The 22,499-nt window shown below is 46.1% G+C and overlaps 1 protein-coding gene across 4 annotated transcripts in view; it reads right to left on the reverse strand.

Annotated features, from left to right (window-relative positions):
- Positions 1 to 4,809: 4,809 nt before the first annotated feature.
- Positions 4,810 to 22,499, reverse strand: part of GDPD4 (glycerophosphodiester phosphodiesterase domain containing 4) — a 65,086-nt gene continuing 47,396 nt past the window's right edge. For 3 of the 4 annotated variants that reach the window (XM_072133947.1, XM_072133948.1, XM_072133950.1), the window contains 5 exons: positions 21,914 to 22,071; positions 11,673 to 11,820; positions 11,353 to 11,435; positions 10,805 to 10,884; positions 4,810 to 6,598 (listed from right to left, as the gene is read on the reverse strand). In XM_072133947.1, coding sequence (XP_071990048.1) covers positions 6,501 to 6,598; positions 10,805 to 10,884; positions 11,353 to 11,435; positions 11,673 to 11,820; positions 21,914 to 22,071 — 567 coding nt within the window. In that variant the 3' untranslated portion in view covers positions 4,810 to 6,500. The remainder of the gene's footprint in view (positions 6,599 to 10,804; positions 10,885 to 11,352; positions 11,436 to 11,672; positions 11,821 to 21,913; positions 22,072 to 22,499) is intronic. The other variant, XR_011853005.1, reaches the window with a different exon arrangement.

A 22,499-nucleotide genomic window follows, 5' to 3' on the forward strand; every position in this document is an offset into this window, starting at 1 on the left:
ATTACTCAGTCACTGTATGGAGGTATTACTCAGTCACTGTATGGCGGTATTACTCAGTCACTGTATGGCGGTATTACTCAGTCACTGTATGGCGGTATTACTCAGTCACTATGGCGGTATTACTCAGTCACTGTATGGAGGTATTACTCAGTCACTGTATGGCGGTATTACTCAGTCACTGTATGGCGGTATGACTCAGTCACTGTATGGCGGTATTACTCAGTCACTGTATGGAGGTATTACTCAGCCACTGTATGGCGGTATTACTCAGTCACTGTATGGAGGTATTACTCAGTCACTGTATGGAGGTATTACTCAGTCACTGTATGGAGGTATTACTCAGTCACTGTATGGAGGTATTACTCAGTCACTGTATGGCGGTATTACTCAGTCACAGTATAGAAACGAGTTGAGACGCAGCGACAAACAGCAATTTTAGGCGCAGTACACACAGAGTGGAAAATGCTTCCAGTGACGATGAGGATACGGGTGAGATGATTGTTCGGTATTATTTACTCCCTGTATACAGCGGTTGCTATAAGTATAGAGACTCCTCACTAATGTGCCAGGCCGATAGCTAAGGTACACTGCACTCGCAGGACCACTAGATGTCACTCTCTCCCTCATTGTCCCGGTCCTGCAGTCACTGCTCCATCTTCTGGCTTCTCTTCCTTCCTAGACGTCCTTCCTGGATCACTCACTGGAGGAAAATGTCATCTTCTTCCCGTCCTCCGTGCAAGCTCTTCTACATGCCTGAAGTGTTCATAGCTCTGCTCACTATACGCACTGTACAAGATGGCGACCGCTTTATCCCACCTACTCAGTTAGGCTACTGCCGAATAAGAAAGGACCCCAGACCAGGAGAAGAGGACCAGTAAGTTAGTTTATCACCCATAATGGGTACTAAGGGTGAAGATGGCCAACCCCTTTAAGAATCAGGGTTCTTGATATATTCCTTGATATTGATTATTTTCTCAGAGAACACAACATACATGTGGAGAACATCAGAATCACAAGCCGTGCGGACTTATTACTGACAGATCTCAGCAGTTGTCATGACTTATTACACATAAGGGGGCGATTTATCACGACTTGTGAGTTCTACACCAATTCAGACCTGGCATAGAAGTGCAGAGCATCGCAGCTGCCCGCCGGGCGTATGTTAAATTTGCCCCATAATTTATGGACATTTGGTGATTTTTTTGGACAGTATGGATTGGACAGGTTATTACCGACATCTGTTATTACGATTATTATTTTTACTTTCATGTCAATATCATGTACTTTAGTCACATATATAATATTTATTTTACCCACTAGGGGGGGCAATCATGGCCGCACCCCCCCTTCACACCTCTCCGAGGCCACTTAGCTTGGAGGCGGCCAAAAGAGGAAAATTATTGCAGTTTTTGGACCTGTCCAGAACACATCACATGACTGAAAGTTCCTGCAGTCACATCAACATAAAGGCTCCGGATAGAAGGATCCCCAGATAGACGAGGAAGAAAGATCCGCAGGAAGAAGGATCCGCAGATAGAAGAGGAGAGAAGTATCCCCAGATAGATGAGGAAGAAGGATCCGCAGATAGAAGAGGAAGAAAGATCCGCAGGAAGAAGGATCCGCAGATAGACGAGGAAGAAAGATCCGCAGGAAGAAGGATCCGCAGATAGAAGAGGAGAGATGTATCCGAAGATAGATGAGGAAGAAGGATCCGCAGATAGATAGATGAGGAGAGAAGGATCCGCAGATAGATAGATGAGGAGAGATTGATTCGCAGGAAGAAGGATCAGCAGATAGAAGAGAAGATAAGGATCCGCAGATAGATGAGGAAGAAGGATCCCCAGATAGATGAGGAGAGAAGGATCCCCAGATAGATGAGGAGAGAAGGATCCCCAGATAGATGAGGAGAGAAGGATCCCCAGATAGATGAGGAGAGAAGGATCCCCAGATAGACGAGGAGAGAAGGATCCCCAGATAGATGGGGAGAGAAGGATCCCCAGATAGATGAGGAGAGATCGATTTGCAGGAAGAAGGATCAGCAGATGGAAGAGGAGAGAAGGATCCCCAGATAGAAGAAGAGAGAAGGATCCCCAGATAGATGAGGAGAGAAGGATCCCCAGATAGATGAGGAGAGAAGGATCCCCAGATAGATGAGGAGAGAAGGATCCCCAGATAGATGAGGAGAGAAGGATCCCCAGCTAGATGAGGAGAGAAGGATCCCCAGATAGATGAGGAGAGAAAGATCCCCAGATAGATGAGGAGAGAAGGATCCCCAGATAGATGAGGAGAGAAGGATCCCCAGATAGATGAGGAGAGAAGGATCCCCAGATAGATGAGGAGAGAAGGATCCCCAGATAGATGAGGAGAGAAGGATCCCCAGATAGATGAGGAGAGATCGATTTGCAGGAAGAAGGATCAGCAGATGGAAGAGGAGAGAAGGATCCCCAGCTAGATGAGGAGAGAAGGATCCCCAGCTAGATGAGGAGAGAAGGATCCCCAGATAGATGAGGAGAGAAAGATCCCCAGATAGATGAGGAGAGAAGGATCCCCAGATAGATGAGGAGAGAAGGATCCCCAGATAGATGAGGAGAGAAGGATCCCCAGATAGATGAGGAGAGAAGGATCCCCAGATAGATGAGGAGAGAGGGATCCCCAGATAGATGAGGAGAGAAGGATCCCCAGATAGATGAGGAGAGATCGATTTGCAGGAAGAAGGATCAGCAGATGGAAGAGGAGAGAAGGATCCCCAGATAGAAGAAGAGAGAAGGATCCCCAGATAGATGAGGAGAGAAGGATCCCCAGATAGATGAGGAGAGAAGGATCCCCAGCTAGATGAGGAGAGAAGGATCCCCAGCTAGATGAGGAGAGAAGGATCCCCAGATAGATGAGGAGAGAAGGATCCCCAGATAGATGAGGAGAGAAGGATCCCCAGCTAGATGAGGAGAGAAGGATCCCCAGCTAGATGAGGAGAGAAGGATCCCCAGCTAGAAGAAGAGAGAAGGATCCCCAGCTAGAAGAAGAGAGAAGGATCCCCAGATAGATGAGAGAAGGATCCCCAGATAGAAGAAGAGAGAAGGATCCCCAGATAGAAGAAGAGAGAAGGATCCCCAGATAGAAGAAGAGAGAAGGATCCCCAGATAGAAGAATAGAGAAGGATCCCCAGATAGAAGAAGAGAGAAGGATCCCCAGCTAGATGAGGAGAGAAGGATCCCCAGATAGAAGAAGAGAGAAGGATCCCCAGATAGAAGAAGAGAGAAGGATCCCCAGATAGATGAGGAGAGAAGGATCCCCAGATAGAAGAAGAGAGAAGGATCCCCAGATAGAAGAAGAGAGAAGGATCCCCAGATAGATGAGGAGAGAAGGATCCCCAGATAGATGAGGAGAGAAGGATCCCCAGATAGATGAGGAGAGAAGGATCCCCAGCTAGATGAGGAGAGAAGGATCCCCAGATAGATGAGGAGAGAAGGATCCCCAGCTAGATGAGGAGAGAAGGATCCCCAGATAGATGAGGAGAGAAGGATCCCCAGATAGATGAGGAGAGAAGGATCCCCAGATAGATGAGGAGAGAAGGATCCCCAGATAGATGAGGAGAGAAGGATCCCCAGCTAGATGAGGAGAGAAGGATCCCCAGATAGAAGAAGAGAGAAGGATCCCCAGCTAGAAGAAGAGAGAAGGATCCCCAGATAGATGAGGAGAGAAGGGTCCCCAGATAGATGAGGAGAGAAGGATCCCCAGATAGATGAGGAGAGAAGGATCCCCAGATAGATGAGGAGAGAAGGATCCCCAGATAGATGAGGAGAGAAGGATCCCCAGATAGATGAGGAGAGATCGATTTGCAGGAAGAAGGATCAGCAGATGGAAGAGGAGAGAAGGATCCCCAGATAGAAGAAGAGAGAAGGATCCCCAGATAGAAGAGAGAAGGATCCCCAGATAGATGAGGAGAGAAGGATCCCCAGATAGAAGAAGAGAGAAGGATCCCCAGATAGAAGAAGAGAGAAGGATCCCCAGATAGAAGAAGAGAGAAGGATCCCCAGATAGAAGAAGAGAGAAGGATCCCCAGATAGATGAGGAGAGAAGGATCCCCAGATAGATGAGGAGAGAAGGATCCCCAGATAGATGAGGAGAGAAGGATCCCCAGATAGATGAGGAGAGAAGGATCCCCAGATGGATGAGGAGAGAAGGATCCCCAGATAGAAGAAGAGAGAAGGATCCCCAGATAGAAGAAGAGAGAAGGATCCCCAGATAGAAGAAGAGAGAAGGATCCCCAGATAGAAGAAGAGAGAAGGATCCCCAGATAGAAGAAGAGAGAAGGATCCCCAGATAGAAGAAGAGAGAAGGATCCCCAGCTAGATGAGGAGAGAAGGATCCCCAGATAGATGAGGAGAGAAGGATCCCCAGATAGATGAGGAGAGAAGGATCCCCAGATAGATGAGGAGAGAAGGATCCCCAGATGGATGAGGAGAGAAGGATCCCCAGATAGAAGAAGAGAGAAGGATCCCCAGATAGAAGAAGAGAGAAGGATCCCCAGATAGATGAGGAGAGAAGGATCCCCAGATAGATGAGGAGAGAAGGATCCCCAGATAGATGAGGAGAGAAGGATCCCCAGATAGATGAGGAGAGAAGGATCCCCAGATAGAAGAAGAGAGAAGGATCCCCAGATAGATGAGGAGAGAAGGATCCCCAGATAGATGAGGAGAGAAGGATCCCCAGATAGAAGAAGAGAGAAGGATCCCCAGATAGATCCTGAGTACATTTACTCCACTGTGACTATAAATCGCAATAAGACTCAGTAGAACTTTTTATTTATTTTTTTACAAAAATCCTTTTATTTCTTGTGAAAGCAGCAGACAGAACATTATTGCTCTGAGCAGCGACTTCTGCTCAAACCTGTCGGTAAACATCAAACATAATCGTTTTCTAAAATAGATAAAAATGACAGAATGTTAAATATTTACACAGATAATCTATGTGCCCGTCCCTTTAACGGCCCTTATTGTAAAGATACAAACGCCACAACGACCACATAGAAAACACTAGATATAAAACCGGGAGCCCTCGTCCTGTGCTGGGGTCACGTATCTCTCTGTATCTCTCCATCACATACATATAGATACCCACAATCCCTTGTGATTGATTAGGCCACTCCCTAAATCGAAAAAACGTGTCCCTATCGACGCGTGTCATAAAAATTATACATAAATATGTTATTTCTAGCCAAAAATTACGACGGATTCAACTTATAGGCCCAAAGCCTGAGGCTGCAGCACTGCCAGAGGGCGGCCATAGGGCTTTTATCTACGATAGATTTATATAGATAAATGTGACTGACCACACCCCATTGTCCTAAGCCACGCCCCATTTACGGGGTCGTTATGTGACAATTTAGTCATGACTCATACAGTACCCATGTCACAATAGGAATTTGCCCACTTTCGAGGCGCTGGGTGTCTCCCGAGAAGCAGATGTTTCGGGTGGGTCGGCATGTATGATATACACCCCTGTGCAGGGATGTGGGTGAGGTTTGCTGGACAACTAAGTTCCTAAAAGACCTCAATGTCTCAGTAGAGCAGCCTCAGGATTTGATACGATAAGTTTGTACATATTGTGCTATTCATGTTGGCCCCCAGGGGCCCCCACACACCGGAGGATAACCGGTTATGGCTCCATGAAGTCGGCCATATATAGACCGGCCGCGGCGGATCATTTAGCTACCCCGTCCATGAGGTCCATCCAGATTTGGGAAGATCATCTTCTGTATTTTTGGGTGAAGGTTGTACAAACTGAGAGCGATTCTTACTGAAGGCCACGGTGGGAGCAGATGGTCGGCTGTACTTGTATAGCACCTCCTTGCCTGCAGGGGCAGCACTGAGTAGTGGCAATCAGTAGTAAGATCAATCTCTAGTGATGGAGGCGGGCACCAGAAGTGACATGTGGCCTATACCCTGGTGGTGAAGATGGGCATCTACTATGAGATTGACCACAATCTGCTCAGACTAATATGATGCTTGCACTGCGGGCACCACAATGAGTTACAACCTGCTAGGCCTAATGTAATGCGGGCACCAGAATGAGTTACAACCTGCCAGGACTAATGTGATGCTGGCACTGCGGGCACCACACTGAGTTACAACCTGCTAGGCCTAATCTAATGCGGGCACCAGAATGAGTTACAACCTGCCAGGGCTAATGTAATGCTGGCACTGCGGGCACCACACTGAATCCAAACCAGCGCAACATTAATGTTACCCACTATGGACTATTATAAAATGGGCATAGCGGGCACCACCATGGGTATTGCAGGGGCGCAGCACTATACCCATGCCTTCCATCCTTCTCCAGTCCATTCTCCAGCGCGGGCAGCAGAATTGTCACAATTGTCCTAGAATTTGCTTTTGATCCATGATGGCTCTAGTCCATGGCCAGGCTGGTCAGTGCTCAGCGGGCACAGACTTTCTATAAACCTGGGCATGATACAGACATAATCAGTGCTGGGCACGCTCTCAGGCAATCTCTCCGGAGCCCATGATTTCGGGTCTGGCGCTGGGGGTGGTCGGGACACTCTTGCCGTAGCCGTCCTCAGATACAGACATGTCCATCTCTGCAGAAATAAAAGCAATCACTGCTCCATTAGTGATCAAAGAACAGCAAGAAGCAAGGTCTCCCCAGGGTGCCGGGGCGAGGGTAGGCGATCCCCAGGGTGCTGGGGCGAGGCTAGGCGATCCCCAGGGTGCCGGGGTGAGGGTAGGCGATCCCCAGGGTGCTGGGGCGAGGCTAGGCGATCCCCAGGGTGCTGGGGCGAGGCTAGGCGATCCCCAGGGTGCCGGGGTGAGGGTAGGCGATCCCCAGGGTGCTGGGGCGAGGCTAGGCGATCCCCAGGGTGCTGGGGCGAGGGAAGGCGATCCCCAGGGTGCTGGGGCGAGGGTAAGCGATCCCCAGGGTGCCGGGGTGAGGGTAGGCGATCCCCAGGGTGCTGGGGCGAGGGTAAGCGATCCCCAGGGTGCCGGGGCGAGGGTAAGCGATCCCGAGGGTGCCGGGGCGAGGGTAAGCGATCTCCAAGGTGCTGGGGCGAGGGTAAGCGATCTCCAAGGTGCTGGGGCGAGGCTAGGCGATCCCCAGGGTGCCGGGGCGAGGGTAAGCGATCCCCAGGGTGCTGGGGCGAGGCTAGGCGATCCCCAGGGTGCCGGGGTGAGGGTAGGCGATCCCCAGGGTGCTGGGGCGAGGGTAAGCGATCCCCAGGGTGCCGGGGCGAGGGTAAGCGATCCCGAGGGTGCCGGGGCGAGGGTAAGCGATCTCCAAGGTGCTGGGGCGAGGGTAAGCGATCTCCAAGGTGCTGGGGCGAGGCTAGGCGATCCCCAGGGTGCCAGGGTGAGGGTAGGCGATCCCCAGGGTGCTGAGGCGAGGGTAAGCGATCCCCAGGGTGCCGGGGCGAGGGTAAGCGATCCCCAGGGTTCCGGGGCGAGGGTAAGCGATCCCTAGGGTGCCGGGGCGAGGGTAAGCGATCCCCAGGGTGCCGGGGCGAGGCTAGGCGATCCCCAGGGTGCCGGGGCGAGGGTAGGCGATCCCCAGGGTGCTGGGGCGAGGCTAGGCGATCCCCAGGGTGCCGGGGTGAGGGTAGGCGATCCCCAGGGTGCTGGGGCGAGAGTAAGCGATCCCCAGGGTGCCGGGGCGAGGGTAAGCGATCCCGAGGGTGCCGGGGCGAGGGTAAGCGATCCCCAGGGTGCTGGGGCGAGGGTAAGCGATCTCCAAGGTGCTGGGGCGGGGCTAGGCGATCCCCAGGGTGCCAGGGTGAGGGTAGGCGATCCCCAGGGTGCTGAGGCGAGGGTAAGCGATCCCCAGGGTGCCGGGGCGAGGGTAAGCGATCCCCAGGGTTCCGGGGCGAGGGTAAGTGATCCCTAGGGTGCCGGGGCAAGGGTAAGCGATCCCCAGGGTGCCGGGGCGAGGGTAGGCGATCCCCAGGGTGCCGGGGCGAGGGTAGGCGATCCCCAGGGTGCCGGGGTGAGGGTAGGCAATCCCCAGGGTGCCGGGGTGAGGGTAGGCAATCCCCAGGGTGCTGGGGCGAGGGTAAGCGATCCCCAGGTCACCTGGGGCACCACCCTCGGCTCCCACCCTGGAGGAGGCCACCCCAGCCCTCAATAGTCATCAGCGCTATGTCTGTAAGACGCACTGATCACTGGGTGCAGGCACTGGTTAGCGCTGCACCTTCCATGTGACCCAGGCCGCGCCATCCATGCTGTAGTGTTGTAATGCCTGCCTGCGTCATAGAGAGAGCACCGGCAGCAGTGACATCATAACAGGGGCACCTGGAGGAGAAGAAGTGCGGGAGCGAGGAGGAGGCTGCAGGTCAGTATACATCTTCTTTTATTTTAAGCTCAGGGCATGTGCTGGGCTACCTGTATACTAGGGGCATGTGCTGGGCTACCTGTATACTAGGGGCATGTGCTGGGCTACCTGTATACTAGGGGCATGTGCTGGGCTACCTGTATACTAGGGGCATGTGCTGGGCTACCTGTATACTAGGGGCATGTGCCGGGCTACCTGTATACTAGGGGCATGTGCCGGGCTATCTGTATACTAGGGCATGTGACAGACTACCTGTATACTAGGGGCATGTGCCAGACTACCTGTATACTGGAGGCATGTGCCTGGCTACCTGTATACTAGGGGCATGTGCTGGGCTACCTGTATACTAGGGGCATGTGCTGGGCTACCTGTATACTGGAGGCATGTGCCTGGCTACCTGTATACTGGAGGCATGTGCAAGGCTACCTGTATACTAGGGGCATGTGCTGGGCTACCTGTATACTGGAGGCATGTGCCTGGCTACCTGTATACTGGAGGCATGTGCCTGGCTACCTGTATACTAGGGGCATGTGCCTGGCTACCTGTATACTAGGGGCATGTGCCGGGCTACCTGTATACTAGGGGCATGTGCCGGGCTATCTGTATACTAGGGGCATGTGCCAGACTACCTGTATACTAGGGGCATGTGCCAGACTACCTGTATACTGGAGGCATGTGCCGGGCTACCTGTATACTGGAGGCATGTGCCGGGCTACCTGTATACTAGGGGCATGTGCCGGGCTACCTGTATACTAGGGGCATGTGCCGGGCTACCTGTATACTAGGGGCATGTGCTGGGCTACCTGTATACTAGGGGCATATGCCGGGCTACCTGTATACTAGGGGCATATGCCGGGCTATCTGTATACTAGGGGCATGTGCTGGGCTACCTGTATACTAGGGGCATATGCTGGGCTACCTGTATACTAGGGGCATATGCCGGGCTATCTGTATACTAGGGGCATGTGCTGGGCTACCTGTATACTAGGGGCATATGCTGGGCTACCTGTATACTAGGGGCATGTGCCAGACTACCTGTATACTGGAGGCATGTGCCGGGCTACCTGTATACTAGGGGCATATGCTGGGCTACCTGTATACTAGGGGCATATGCCGGGCTACCTGTATACTAGGGGCATGTGCCGGGCTACCTGTATACTAGGGGCATGTGCCGGGCTACCTGTATACTAGGGGCATGTGCTGGGCTACCTGTATACTGGAGGCATGTGCCGGGCTACCTGTATACTAGGGGCATGTGCTGGGCTACCTGTATACTGGAGGCATGTGCCGGGCTACCTATATACTAGGGGCATGTGCCAGGCTACCTATATACTGGAGGCATGTGCCAGGCTACCTGTATGCTGGAGGCATGTGCCGGGCTACCTGTATACTAAGGGTATGTGCTGGGCTACCTGTATACTAAGGGCATGTGCTGGGCTACCTGTATACTAAGGGCATGTGCTGGGCTACCTGTATACTGGAGGCATGTGGCGGGCTACCTATATAATGGAGGCATGTGCCAGGATACCTATATATTGGAGGCATGTGCCGGGCTACCTATATACTGGAGGCTAATTGTAGGTGTATATCCTTAGCATTTGGTTTTTATATTTTTTTTTCTTGTGATTTTTAATTGGGGAGTGCTCCATTTCATTTTCCTGCTTGGGAAAAGTGATTTTGCTGTGGTGTTGCTATCCTATTACAGGGAGGGGGCAATTTTGCTAGTCTGCCTCGGGTACCAAAGTTCCTTGTTCCGGCCTTGTCTCCACTAGATGGAGAGAAAACACCGCAGCTTGTACTATCTGCATATCATACCGACTACATACAGAATATACACTGCAGCCAATGTTATGTATTGTCCCTGGAGAGATGTGTAATTAAAACACTGTGTATGTTATTAGTAGCAGCAGGGCTGTGAAATATGAAATTATACAGTATAATAGAATTGTTATGTGAGTATGTCCTCACACTACTGTGTTCCCAGCTCTCTGCAGCCAGTGCTATGTTTTGTCCCTGGAGAGATGTGTAATCATACCACTGTGTATATTTTTAGTAGCAGCAGGGCTGTAACATATGAATTATATTCCAGGATTGTACTGGGGGTGTCTTCTCACTGCTGTGCTCTGTGCTCTCTGCAGCCAGTTTTAGATACTGTCTCTGGAGAGATGTGTAATCAGACTTCAGTGTATGTTGTTAGTAGCAGCAGGACTGTGGAATATGGATTTATATTCCAGGTTTGTAGCTTTGGGAGCGTGTCCTCACACTGCTGTGGAGCAGTTCAGAGATTGCAGAGCACAGCACTGTACAGATACTTGGAAAAGTTACAATCCTGGAATATAAATCCATAGTAGCAGCAGGACTGTGGAATAACAACCTACACATAAGTCTGATTACACATCTCTCCAGAAACAATACCTGACGCTGGCTGCAGTCTGTGTGGTCACACCTGCTGATGATCACTTACCTGTTTTGAATGTGTTGTATAATCCACTATCAGAAACCTCATTACTTTCAGGACAACATGAAAAGCCCCTTTCTCTCCACCTAAAAAACCAAAATACAGACATCCAAGTGATTGAATAATTACACCATCCCTATTACCCCAGACCCTCAGGGAACAAGTATTAACCTTTACAATACTGTAGACCACCAGGGAAACTGCTATTACAATATTCTATCCTACTAGGAAGGCGGACACTAACATTGTCTTTCTACTTTCCCTTTGAAACCGCAAAACACCAGGGACATTGGCATTAACCCTTTAGATGCCACAGACCCACCACCTAGGAGGCGAGTTGAGATTCTCGCCTCGGGTGGCGTCCCTGGTGGCCAGTTTGGGAGCGGCATCCAGACGGGTAACTGTGTAAGCCAGCTTATCTAGGACATGCCGCGTTAAAATAACCTAGACAGACCATATTCATGGTAACATTAACCCCTTCACTGCTCAAGACCCCCAGCAATGAGGCGGGGCTTGTATGTATACACATTAGTCATCAGGCAGGTCACACTCACCAGTGCAGCACAAAGATGAGAAGAATCAGAAAGGCAGAAGCTCCATCTGTGAGGATCCACATCAGATTGTATTCGGCCGGGGTCTGAAACACAACAAAGGGGGGGAGGGGGGATCACGGGACCCTCAATACACTACAACATAATAACAGAGGTATAATCCTGATGTATAGGACTGTATAGGGTCCTGCAGCCCGGTCATGCTGGGGGTTGTAGTCATATATGTAAGGGGCATACAGATTATCTTTATGTCCAGTGGTCGGAACATGATGGAGGTTGTAGTGCTCTGCAATCTAAAGTTATGAAATGTGAAAATATATTACCATGAGGAACATGGGCTCCTTCATCCTCTTCAGTGAATGTACAGAATTTGTGGTGACCGAGTGCGCCCCCGAGCACCAGGCCAAGGAGAAGAGCCACGGCTCACTGACCACGTACAGGTTAGTGGTGATATTAGCCGCAGCGTATGTCCTATAGAGATACAAGAGTAACATAATACATGAACTACACATAACATCATCCTCCTGTTATACTATAGTTACTCCATAGGGGGCAGTATTATAGTAGTTATATTCTTGTACATAGGGGGCAGTATTATAGTAGTTATATTCATGTACATAGGGGGCAGTATTATAGTAGTTATATTCTTGTACATAGGGGGCAATATTAGAGTAGTTATATTCTTGTACATGGGGGCAGTATTATAGTAGTTATATTCTTGTACATGGGGGCAGTATTATAGTAGTTATATTCTTGTACATAGGGGGCAGTATTATAGTAGTTATATTCTTGTACATAGGGGGAAGTATTAGAGTAGTTATATTCTTGTACATAGGGGGAAGTATTATAGTAGTTATATTCTTGTACATAGGGGGCAGTATTACAGTAGTTATATTCTTGTACATAGGAGGCAGTATTATAGTAGTTATATTCTGGTACATAGGGGCAAAATTATAGTAGTTATATTCTTGTACACAGAGGGTAGAATTATAGTAGTTATATTCTTGTACATAGGGGCAGTATTATAGTAGTTATATTCTTGTACATGGGGGCAGTATTATAGTAGTTATATTCTTGTACATAGGGGGCAGTATTATAGTAGTTATATTCTTGTACATAGGGGGCAGTATTATAGTAGTTATATTCTTGTACATAGGGGGCAGTATTATAGTAGTGATATTCCTGTACATAGGGGGCAGTATTATAGTAGTTATATTCTTGTACATAGGGGGCAGTATTATAGTAGTTCTATTCTTGTACATAGGGGGCAGTATTATAGTAGTTCTATTCTTGTACATAGGGGGCAGTATTATAGTAGTTATATTCTTGTACATAGGGGACAGTATTATAGTAGTTATATTCTTGTACATAGGAGGCAGTATTATAGTAGTTATATTCTTGTACATAGTAGGCAGTATTATAGTAGTTATATTCTTGTACATAGGGGGCAGTATTATAGTAGTTATATTCTGGTACACAGGGGCAGTATTATAGTAGTTATATTCTTGTACATAGGGGGCAGTATTATAGTATTTATATTCTTGTACATAGGGGGCAGTATTATAGTAGTTATATTCTTGTACATAGGGGGCAGTATTATAGTAGTTATATTCTTGTACATAGGGGGCAGTATTATAGTAGTTATATTCTTGTACATAGGGGGCAGTATTGTAGTAGATATATTCTGGTACACAGGGGCAGTATTATAGTAGTTATATTCTTGTACATAGGGGGCAGTATTATAGTAGTTATATTCTTGTACATAGGGGGCAGTATTATAGTAGTTATATTCCTGTACAAAGGGGGCAGTATTATAGTTGTTATATTCTTGTACATAGGGGGCAGTATTATAGTAGATATATTCTTGTACATAGGGGGCAGTATTATAGTAGTTATATTCTTGTACATAGGAGGCAGTAATATAGTAGTTATATTCTTGTACATAGGAGGCAGTATTATAGTAGTTATATTCTTGTACATAGGGGGCAGTATTATAGTAGTTATATTCTTGTACATGGGGGCAGTATTATAGTAGTTATATTCTTGTACATGGGGGCAGTATTATAGTAGTTATATTCTTGTACATAGGGGGCAGTATTACAGTAGTTATATTCTTGTACATAGGGGGCAGTATTACAGTAGTTATATTCTTGTACATAGGAGGCAGTATTACAGTAGTTATATTCTTGTACATAGGGGGCATTATTATAGTAGTTATATTCTTGTACATAGGGGGCAGTATTATAGTAATTATATTCTTGTACATAGGGGCAGTATTATAGTAGTTATATTCTTGTACATGGGGGCAGTATTATAGTAGTTATATTCTTGTACATAGGGGGCAGTATTATAGTAGTTATATTCTTGTACATAGGGACAGTATACTAGTTATAGTCTTGGACATAGGGGGCAGTATTATAGTAGTTATATTCTTGTACATAGGGGGCAGTATTAGAGTAGTTATATTCTTGTACATGGGGGCAGTATTATAGTAGTTATATTCTTGTACATAGGGGGCAGTATTATAGTAGTTATATTCTTGTACATAGGGGGCAGTATTATAGTAGTTATATTCTTGTACATAGGGGGCAGTATTAGAGTAGTTATATTCTTGTACATAGGGGGCAGTATTAGAGTAGTTATATTCTTGTACATAGGGGGCAGTATTATAGTAGTTATATTCTTGTACATAGGGGGAAGTATTATAGTAGTTATATTCTTGTACATGGGGGCAGTATTATAGTAGTTATATTCTTGTACATGGGGGCAGTATTATAGTAGTTATATTCTTGTACATAGGGGGCAGTATTATAGTAGTTATATTCTTGTACATAGGGGGCAGTATTATAGTAGTTATATTCTTGTACATAGGAGGCAGTATTATAGTAGTTATATTCTTGTACATAGGAGGCAGTATTATAGTAGTTATATTCTTGTACATAGGAGGCAGTATTACAGTAGTTATATTCTTGTACATAGGGGGCAGTATTATAGTAGTTATATTCTTGTACATAGGGGGCAGTATTATAGTAGTTATATTCTTGTACATAGGAGGCAGTATTATAGTAGTTATATTCTTGTACATAGGGGGCAGTATTATAGTAGTTATATTCTTGTACATAGGGGATAGTATTATAGTAGTTATATTCTTGTACATAGGAGGCAGTATTATAGTAGTTATATTCTTGTACATAGTAGGCAGTATAATAGTAGTTATATTCTTGTACATAGGGGGCAGTATTATAGTAGTTATATTCTGGAACACAGGGGCAGTATTATAGTAGTTATATTCTTGTACATAGGGGGCAGTATTATAGTAGTTATATTCTTGTACATAGGGAGCAGTATTATAGTAGTTATATTCTTGTACATAGGGCGCAGTATTATAGTAGTTATTTCCTGATCGTCTCAGGGGCAGCACACACAAATGGGTTTTAGTCCTCTAGAACCAATCAGATAGAGACAGGTTACCAAGCAGTACACATGTATTCAATTAACTAGTTAAGGAGCCCTATAAGAGGGAGGAGGAACTAGGAGACAGTGTATTTTTTCTTTCTCTAGGTCAGAGATACAGACAGGACCTATGCTGCTGCTGCTGCTGTTCTTGTGTCCGCGCTGCACACAGTGGGGTGTCCCATGTTGCTCAGACGCGATGGTGTACTGAGACGGCCACTGTTTCAGCAGCCTAAACATGGGCAGTGTTGAGCCTCGGTACACGCCTGCCCTCCCAGGGTTTTGATACCCGCGAGGCTGTAATGGCCTCCAGAGGAGATGAAGGCCGCCTACGTCACACTACTGCAACCCTGCCTACCTCCATGGCGGGAGCCGGACCGGAAGTGCCTCAGCCCGAGGAGTCCGGATGTGACACTTCAGGTGAGGGCAGGCCGGGCCTGTGTGATGCCATGATTACAGCACCGGATGTGGTGTTCCCTTTCTGGCGCCAGGGAGTTTTGGCTGAGGACCGGAGGTGACGCAATCGGCGTCTGGAGTTTGAAGTTCCGGCGCCACAATATGCAGATTGCTCTCTGCCAGCAACGCGGCCCTCTGCTTACTGAGGTAAGAAATGGCTCCTGTTATGCTCATGCTCCCTGGTGTGTATTCACACTGCGCTGATTACTGCTGTCCAGGCCCTGCACTCCCTGCTACACAGTGCTGCAGCTCCTATATGGGTTTGTATACCTCTGCAGGATATATACAGGAGGGCTGTGTCCTAATGCAATGTTATAGGCACTCACTGCTTTATAGTGCTGCAGCGCGTGTATCAAATGTATAAGGTTATATGTACAACTCGCTGTTACATCATGCCTCAGGCTACTATATTACTCATATAGAATGCTATGCTAGCTGCTATATTATACATATAGGATGCTATGTTGTGTTATGATACATTTGCTGGTTGCCTCTAGCTGCTATATTATACATATAGGATGCTATGTTATGCACTCGCTGGTTACCCCTAGCTACTATATTATACATATAGGATGCTATGTTATACACTCGCTGGTTACCCCTAGCTACTATATTACATGTACAGGATGTTATGTTATGTTACTCTCCACAGCCATTCTAACCTATATGTGCTTTCTCTCGTCAGATCACTGCTGCTAAGCAGCTCCAGGCCTGGCAGGTGCCGGAATGGGAGACTGGCTGGGAATCCCAGCTTCCTTTGATAAGGCCTCAGCTCCTGTATTGGATTTATATGATGCATAAAAATCTATGATGTAATGCACTTCTGTTACATAGGGTCTCATCCCCCATATTACATGTATAGCATGGTGTTATTATTGTGCACTCCCTGTGTCATAGTGCATCAGCTGCTATTAGATGTGTAAGATATATGATATATGCACATAGTGCCGCAGCCCCTATGTTGGATGTTATTATACACTATGGATTAGTGCATCTGCTGTTATTAGATGTATAAATGCTATATATAGGCACTTCTGTCTCACAGTACCTCCGCTCCTGGGTCGGATGTATAGCAGGGTGCTGTTATCATGCACCCCCTGTCTCACAGTACCTCCGCTCCTGGGTCGGATGTATAGCAGGGTGCTGTTATCATGCACCTCCGGTCACACAGTTTCCTGTGTGGATACGTAATGGCGATATTATGTGCACTCTCTGCTAGCATTAGTGCTAGAAATGCCTGGTCAGAACGGGTGATTAACCCTTGTTTTGTTCTGTTTTATAGCAGATGTCGCCTCACAGGAGCTCAGCAAGAAACCTTCTCTAAGCTAAGCATAGTCTCTGCACCTCCTGATAATGCAAACTAACAGCTTATTTCTCCTGATTCCCACATCTAACAGAGGACATTTATAGTGGATCTATATCATGGTGCAAGGGGCAGCGGCCTCTGAAGTCACCATAGAGCTCTGAAGAGGGGTCTTGTTCTGGGGAATCTGATAATGATGAATATTATGTTACACAAGGATAAAGTTCAGTCTTTATGAGGACGTTAAACCATCCTAGTAGGGACACCCCATCCTAGAGGAGTGGATTTTAAATATAACCTGAGCCTACATTCAAAGATGTACATTGAAAAGTCAAATCTCTTATAATTAAGGATCCTCCGGTTACTAAGGCACCTCACAAAGCGATGTTCCCGCTGAAGAATCGGCGTTCCCTAGTCCATAAAGCAGTCTCTGTACTGAAGAAGTCATCTACTTCCTCTGCTGCTGTGTAAAGTCTCCCTGCCCTCTGCCCCAAGTGGCTCGGGCTGAGCGAATTGTTCTGGTGTATTAGATGAATACTGAAAAGATTGCATCTCATCAAGTGCTACAGATGATCTTTGATACTCACCTGGATACGGCGAGGCTCTCCTGTAAGTCATTTACCCTCGCCAGTACGGCTAGAAGAGCCTTATGAGTCAGGTAATAGGATGGAAATGGTGTTTTTAAGAACAACTTCTGAAGCCTGTTCCAGCCAGAATCCATGTCCATGATCCTGGAAAGCTGAAGTGAAGGTCAGGGAGTGAAGCTCCACAGTCCATAGCGGAGTCTTTAGGAGGCAGCAGAAGTCTCTGGCTAAGCAAGAAGACGCTTTCTCTTCCAGGAGAAGATGACCTATTACCAGTCCTACTGTCATGTGACGCCGAGCTCCACATACACGAGGTGGGGAGGAAGACCTCAGAAGTATTACTCTCAGTAGTCAAGAACTACCATCAGACAACTGGGGACATCAGTCATCACAGGAGGCTGCACCTCAGTGTCCAGAGAACTCTACCAGCTGACGTCATATTTTTTGTAATGACCCTCATTTTTTTTCTCTCAACATTCAAAAAAATAAATAAATAAAGAGGGGTCAAATTCAGGATTAAAGCGATCCAGTCTGCAGGGGCTCTTCTAATTAAAGGGGACTATCTAGTCACACTGTAGCCTCAATGTTCCCTGTCTACTCACAGGGGATAGTTGTGTAGTGATTCAAACCAGATCCAAAAGATTGCATCTCCAGTTTTTTTCTTTATTGGCAGTGGTTTTTCATGGCAGCCCTGAGGATCAGGGTATCACAATGGTGGAGTATCCAGACAGCCGGCTGATGAGAGCTTCCTCAGAACCTCTACTCCAATCCCATGTTTTAGAAGTTTCTCCAATTGTGTCAGATTCTGAGATTCGTGTTTAATGCAAAGAAATCTTGCTTTGTGTCCCGTCAGTCACCGAGGTTTGAGCTTCTTAAATAAACACCTCAATTGATGAATGTAACCCCAGAATAAGTGGGGGCCATCCAGAGATTGATCTTCAGACAAAGTGGAACAAGGGACACGACATTCCTCTCAAGCCTATAAAGGGCTCTTCAAACACCAGAAAAGACGGTAGGAATCTCAAACTCAATCATCCAAAATACTCTGGTCTCCTATCTCCGATAGGGACTTGCATCAGATGCCTCCTCTGAGGGTTGGGGTGCCCATGTTAGTCATCTATGGACTAAGAAGAAGTGGAGCAAACAAGATGATGAATCTCAAAATCCTAAAAGAACTTTAGGGCAGTAGAGCCCTTTTCTCCACTTTCAGTACCTTCTCCACTGTCATCACCCAGTCCAGTTAGACAACGGACTGACCATATTCTCTGAGCAAGCGGTAAGCTTGAAAAGCTATCACTTAGCCCGCTAATGTAAGGATGATGGCACAGACAGAAGATCTTCTGCACAGTACGTCTGCAGGTCACATTGAAAGATTATAGAACACCACTGCGGATATTCTGGGCTGTGAGCCATGCCACCCGAAAGAATGGAGTCTCAACTCATCAGTTATAATGGTGTAATGGTCAAATGAGATTTTTCCCTATCCAGATGCCATAGCGTCATGCGGAAATTCAAAACTACCAAAAATGTAAGTCATTTCAGCCATACATTGGCAATTGACGGACTTCCTTTTTAAGTGGAACCAGGCTCTGGTGTACATGTTGCTTTCCTACTCCCTTGGTCCAAATGTTCTGAACAGTTTCAGATGAGGTAAGGACAAAGACTATGTCTTCCCGCCTCGTTGGCTCCACAGGGCCTGCCACGGTCGCTGTCAAAAGGGAGGTACTGTAAGTTGCCAGCAACAGGGGACCTGCTCTCCAAAAAGAGCGTACACCATACTCATCCACACACTCGGCAGCTAATTGCCTGGAGGCTGACGCAGTGATCATGTCACAACTGCGATCATATCCGGAGGTCATAATTACCCTACAGACTGCCCATAGACCTACCAGGTTGAAAGACTAACGGAGTATGAAAGAGGCTCAAATCTTCATCAACTTTGATCCAGATATCTTAAAATCTCGACTAAATCTCAATCAAATTCTCAACAATGGCATCTACTGCATATCTTCTTCAAATTAATAATAATAATTCTTCAAAACCTTAAGTTCTGCTGTCCTTCCTGTAAGGCGCTATCGGTTGTCTTCTCAGCCCTATATAGGGTCCTATCAGAACTGTTACATAAAGGTCCCTCACCTTTAAAGTATTCTTCAGACCGCCATCACCGCAGCCAGGCGGGTTATTGAACTACAGGATCCATTAATCTAAGATCCATACTTCAAAAATTGAGATGACTTCCTCATCTGGGTATCAATGCCAGATTTTTTTCCAAAAAAAAAAAAAAAAAATTATGCTTCCTTTTATCTACAAACCTCTTGTTAGGATTAATGAAGTCTCCACACTCAAGATTTAAGAATAGCAGTTCTTGATGTCTTCCCTTAAAAAATGATCTTCCGTTATTTTTTTGGTGCCTCCTATTCCAGTGCTCCCAATAACTGGGCAAAGGGCAAGTTGTCACTATAACCAGGTGGTCTAAGGCCACCATAGAAGAACACTACAGTATACATGCTATCAAGATCCTTCTCAGTGATAAGGATTCCTTCTATACAGCCTACAGCTACCTCTTCAACAGAGTTATGTCATGGACAAAGTGGACAAGGCCACAACATGGTCGTCATCTTTAACCTTTGTCAAATATTATTAGGCTAGACTATCTCTTAAGCAGAAGGCACTCTGTGGCAGTGCAGTGCTTAAGTTACAAACATGTGGCCCACCCATAGAATTTTTCGGTACTGCTTTACAAATCCCATTTGTGTGTGCTGCCCCTGAGACGATCAGGAAAACAAAAATTTACTTACCCCGAAATTTTCTTTTCCTGGAGTCCAGGGGCAGCACATGCTTCCCTCCCTTATTTATATTGCTTTATAATAATACACTGTCTCCTAGTTCCTCCTCCCTCTTATAGGGCTCCTTAACTAGTTAATTGAATACATGTGTACTGCTTGGTAACCTGTCTCTATCTGATTGGTTCTAGAGGACTAAAACCCATTTGTGTGTGCTGCCCCTGGACTCCAGGAAAAGAAAATTTCGGGGTAAGTAAATTTTTGTTATTCTTGTACATAGGGGGCAGTATTATAGTAGTGATATTCTTGTACATAGGGGGCAGTATTCTAGTAGTTATATTCCTGTACATAGGGGGCAGTATTATAGTAGTTATATTCTTGTACATAGGGGGCAGTATTATAGGAGTTATATTCTTGTACATAGGAAGCAGTATTATAGTAGTTATATTCCTGTACATAGGGGGCAGTATTATAGTAGTTATATTCTTGTACATAGGGGGCAGTATTATAGTAGTTATATTCTTGTACATAGGGGGCAGTATTATAGTAGTTATAGTCTTGTACATAGGGGGCAGTATTATAGTAATTATATTTCTGTACATAGGGGGCAGTATTATATTAGTTATAATCTGTTACATAGTGGGCAGTATTATAGTAGTTATATTCCTGTACATAGGGGGCAGTATTATAGTAGTTATATTCTTGTACATAGGGGGCAGTATTATAGTAGTTATATTCCTGTACATAGGGGGCAGTATTATAGTAATTATATTCTTGTACATAGGGGGCAGTATTATAGGAGTTATATTCTTGTACATAGGAAGCAGTATTATAGTAGTTATATTCCTGTACATAGGGGGCAGTATTATAGTAGTTATATTCTTGTACATAGGGGGCAGTATTATAGTAGTTATATTCTTGTACATAGGGAGCAGTATTATAGTAGTTATATTCTTGTACACAGGGGGCAGTATTATAGTAGTTATATTCTTGTACATAGGGGGCAGTATTATAGTAGTTATATTCTTGTACATAGGGGGCAGTATTATAGTAGTTATATTCTTGTACATAGGGGACAGTATTATAGTAGTTATATTCTTGTACATAGGGGGCAGTATTATAGTAGTTATATTCTTGTACATAGGGGCAGTATTATAGTAGTTATATTCTTGTACATAGGGGGCAGTATTATAGTAGTTATATTCTTGTACATAGGGGGCAGTATTATAGTAGATATATTCTTGTACATATGGAGCAGTATTATAGTAGTTATATTCTTGTACATAGGCGGCAGTATTATAGTAGTTATATTCTTGTACATAGGGGACAGTATTATAGTAGTTATATTCTTGTACATAGGGACAGTATTATAGTAGTTATATTCCTGTACACAGGAGCAGTATTATAGTAGTTATATTCTTGTACATAGGGGGCAGTATTATAGTAGTTATATTCTTGTACATAGGGGGATGTACACATCTTACAATAATAGTGTATTTCGTGTTGCTTTTCTCTGTAATTGAACATCTCTGGACCAGGTGCATGTGGGCGACTATTGCTGTCAGGAGGCCATTACACAGCACAGTGGGCTGTGGACCTGGGTGTCAGGATCTGGATAAACAGCATTATCATTGTGTCACTGTCACCACGCGCTCCGGCGTATAAATAGCTATCATTGAATAATCCTTACTCCTTAACCCTCTAACAGTCCTAAAGAAATTAGAGTAGTAACTCCAGGAATTGTCACGGTATACAGGTCTCAGATTATGTGGTCTGCCCCAGTCTTGGGCAGTGGAGGGGGGAGATATATAACAATCTGATTTTGTATTTCTATATGTAGTTACTATGCAGTCTATGAACTTCTTAATGACACTTTGTGACCAGGCTGTCGGGCAGCATATTGACACTGAGCTATCAGACATCCTGAGCCTTATTATCTAGAATGAATGGACATTCCCTTTAAATGTCGCAGTAGTGCCGGTCACCTGATGTCTTGCTGGTTCATCGCACTGTACGGCAGGTTCAGTTTCACGATGTGATTGTGGACGAGGTGCTGGATACTATCCTTGTAGCCCTGTGTCTGCTGAAAACCAGGATATAGGGAATAGACCTCATCTCTCAGGTCATTCGACAGCCAAAGGACCTGGAAAATAAAAACCCAGACACGAGACAAGTTAAATGTGTAGAAATCAACTATACATTCATCTATGTTACGTTTCGGGGGCACAGTCCCATTACTATCCCCCCCGCTGCTCCATTGTACTTTTTATTGGGTCTTGGGGCTTACCCATGTTCCTCTGTGATTGCAGTATAGATGTATAGGAGCCATTGACCTAGTGACAGTTTTGTGACATAAAGAAGGGACATAGCCTGTGGTACGCCTTGGATATCTGGACCTCGGGTCGACCTTTGTGGTGTCAATCTGTTCCATATAAGAGGTGTCGCCACCTAGTGGAGGATTGTGTTTCCAATCACAATAAACACGAGTATCGGTAGAGCTCATGTCCATATCGTCTTGGGCCTTGGGGGACCTGATTGCAGCACAATGTAAGTGCTATAGTCTAGTCATTT

Source organism: Engystomops pustulosus, chromosome 2 (genome assembly GCF_040894005.1).
Source record: "Engystomops pustulosus chromosome 2, aEngPut4.maternal, whole genome shotgun sequence".
Lineage (NCBI taxonomy): Eukaryota > Metazoa > Chordata > Amphibia > Anura > Leptodactylidae > Engystomops > Engystomops pustulosus.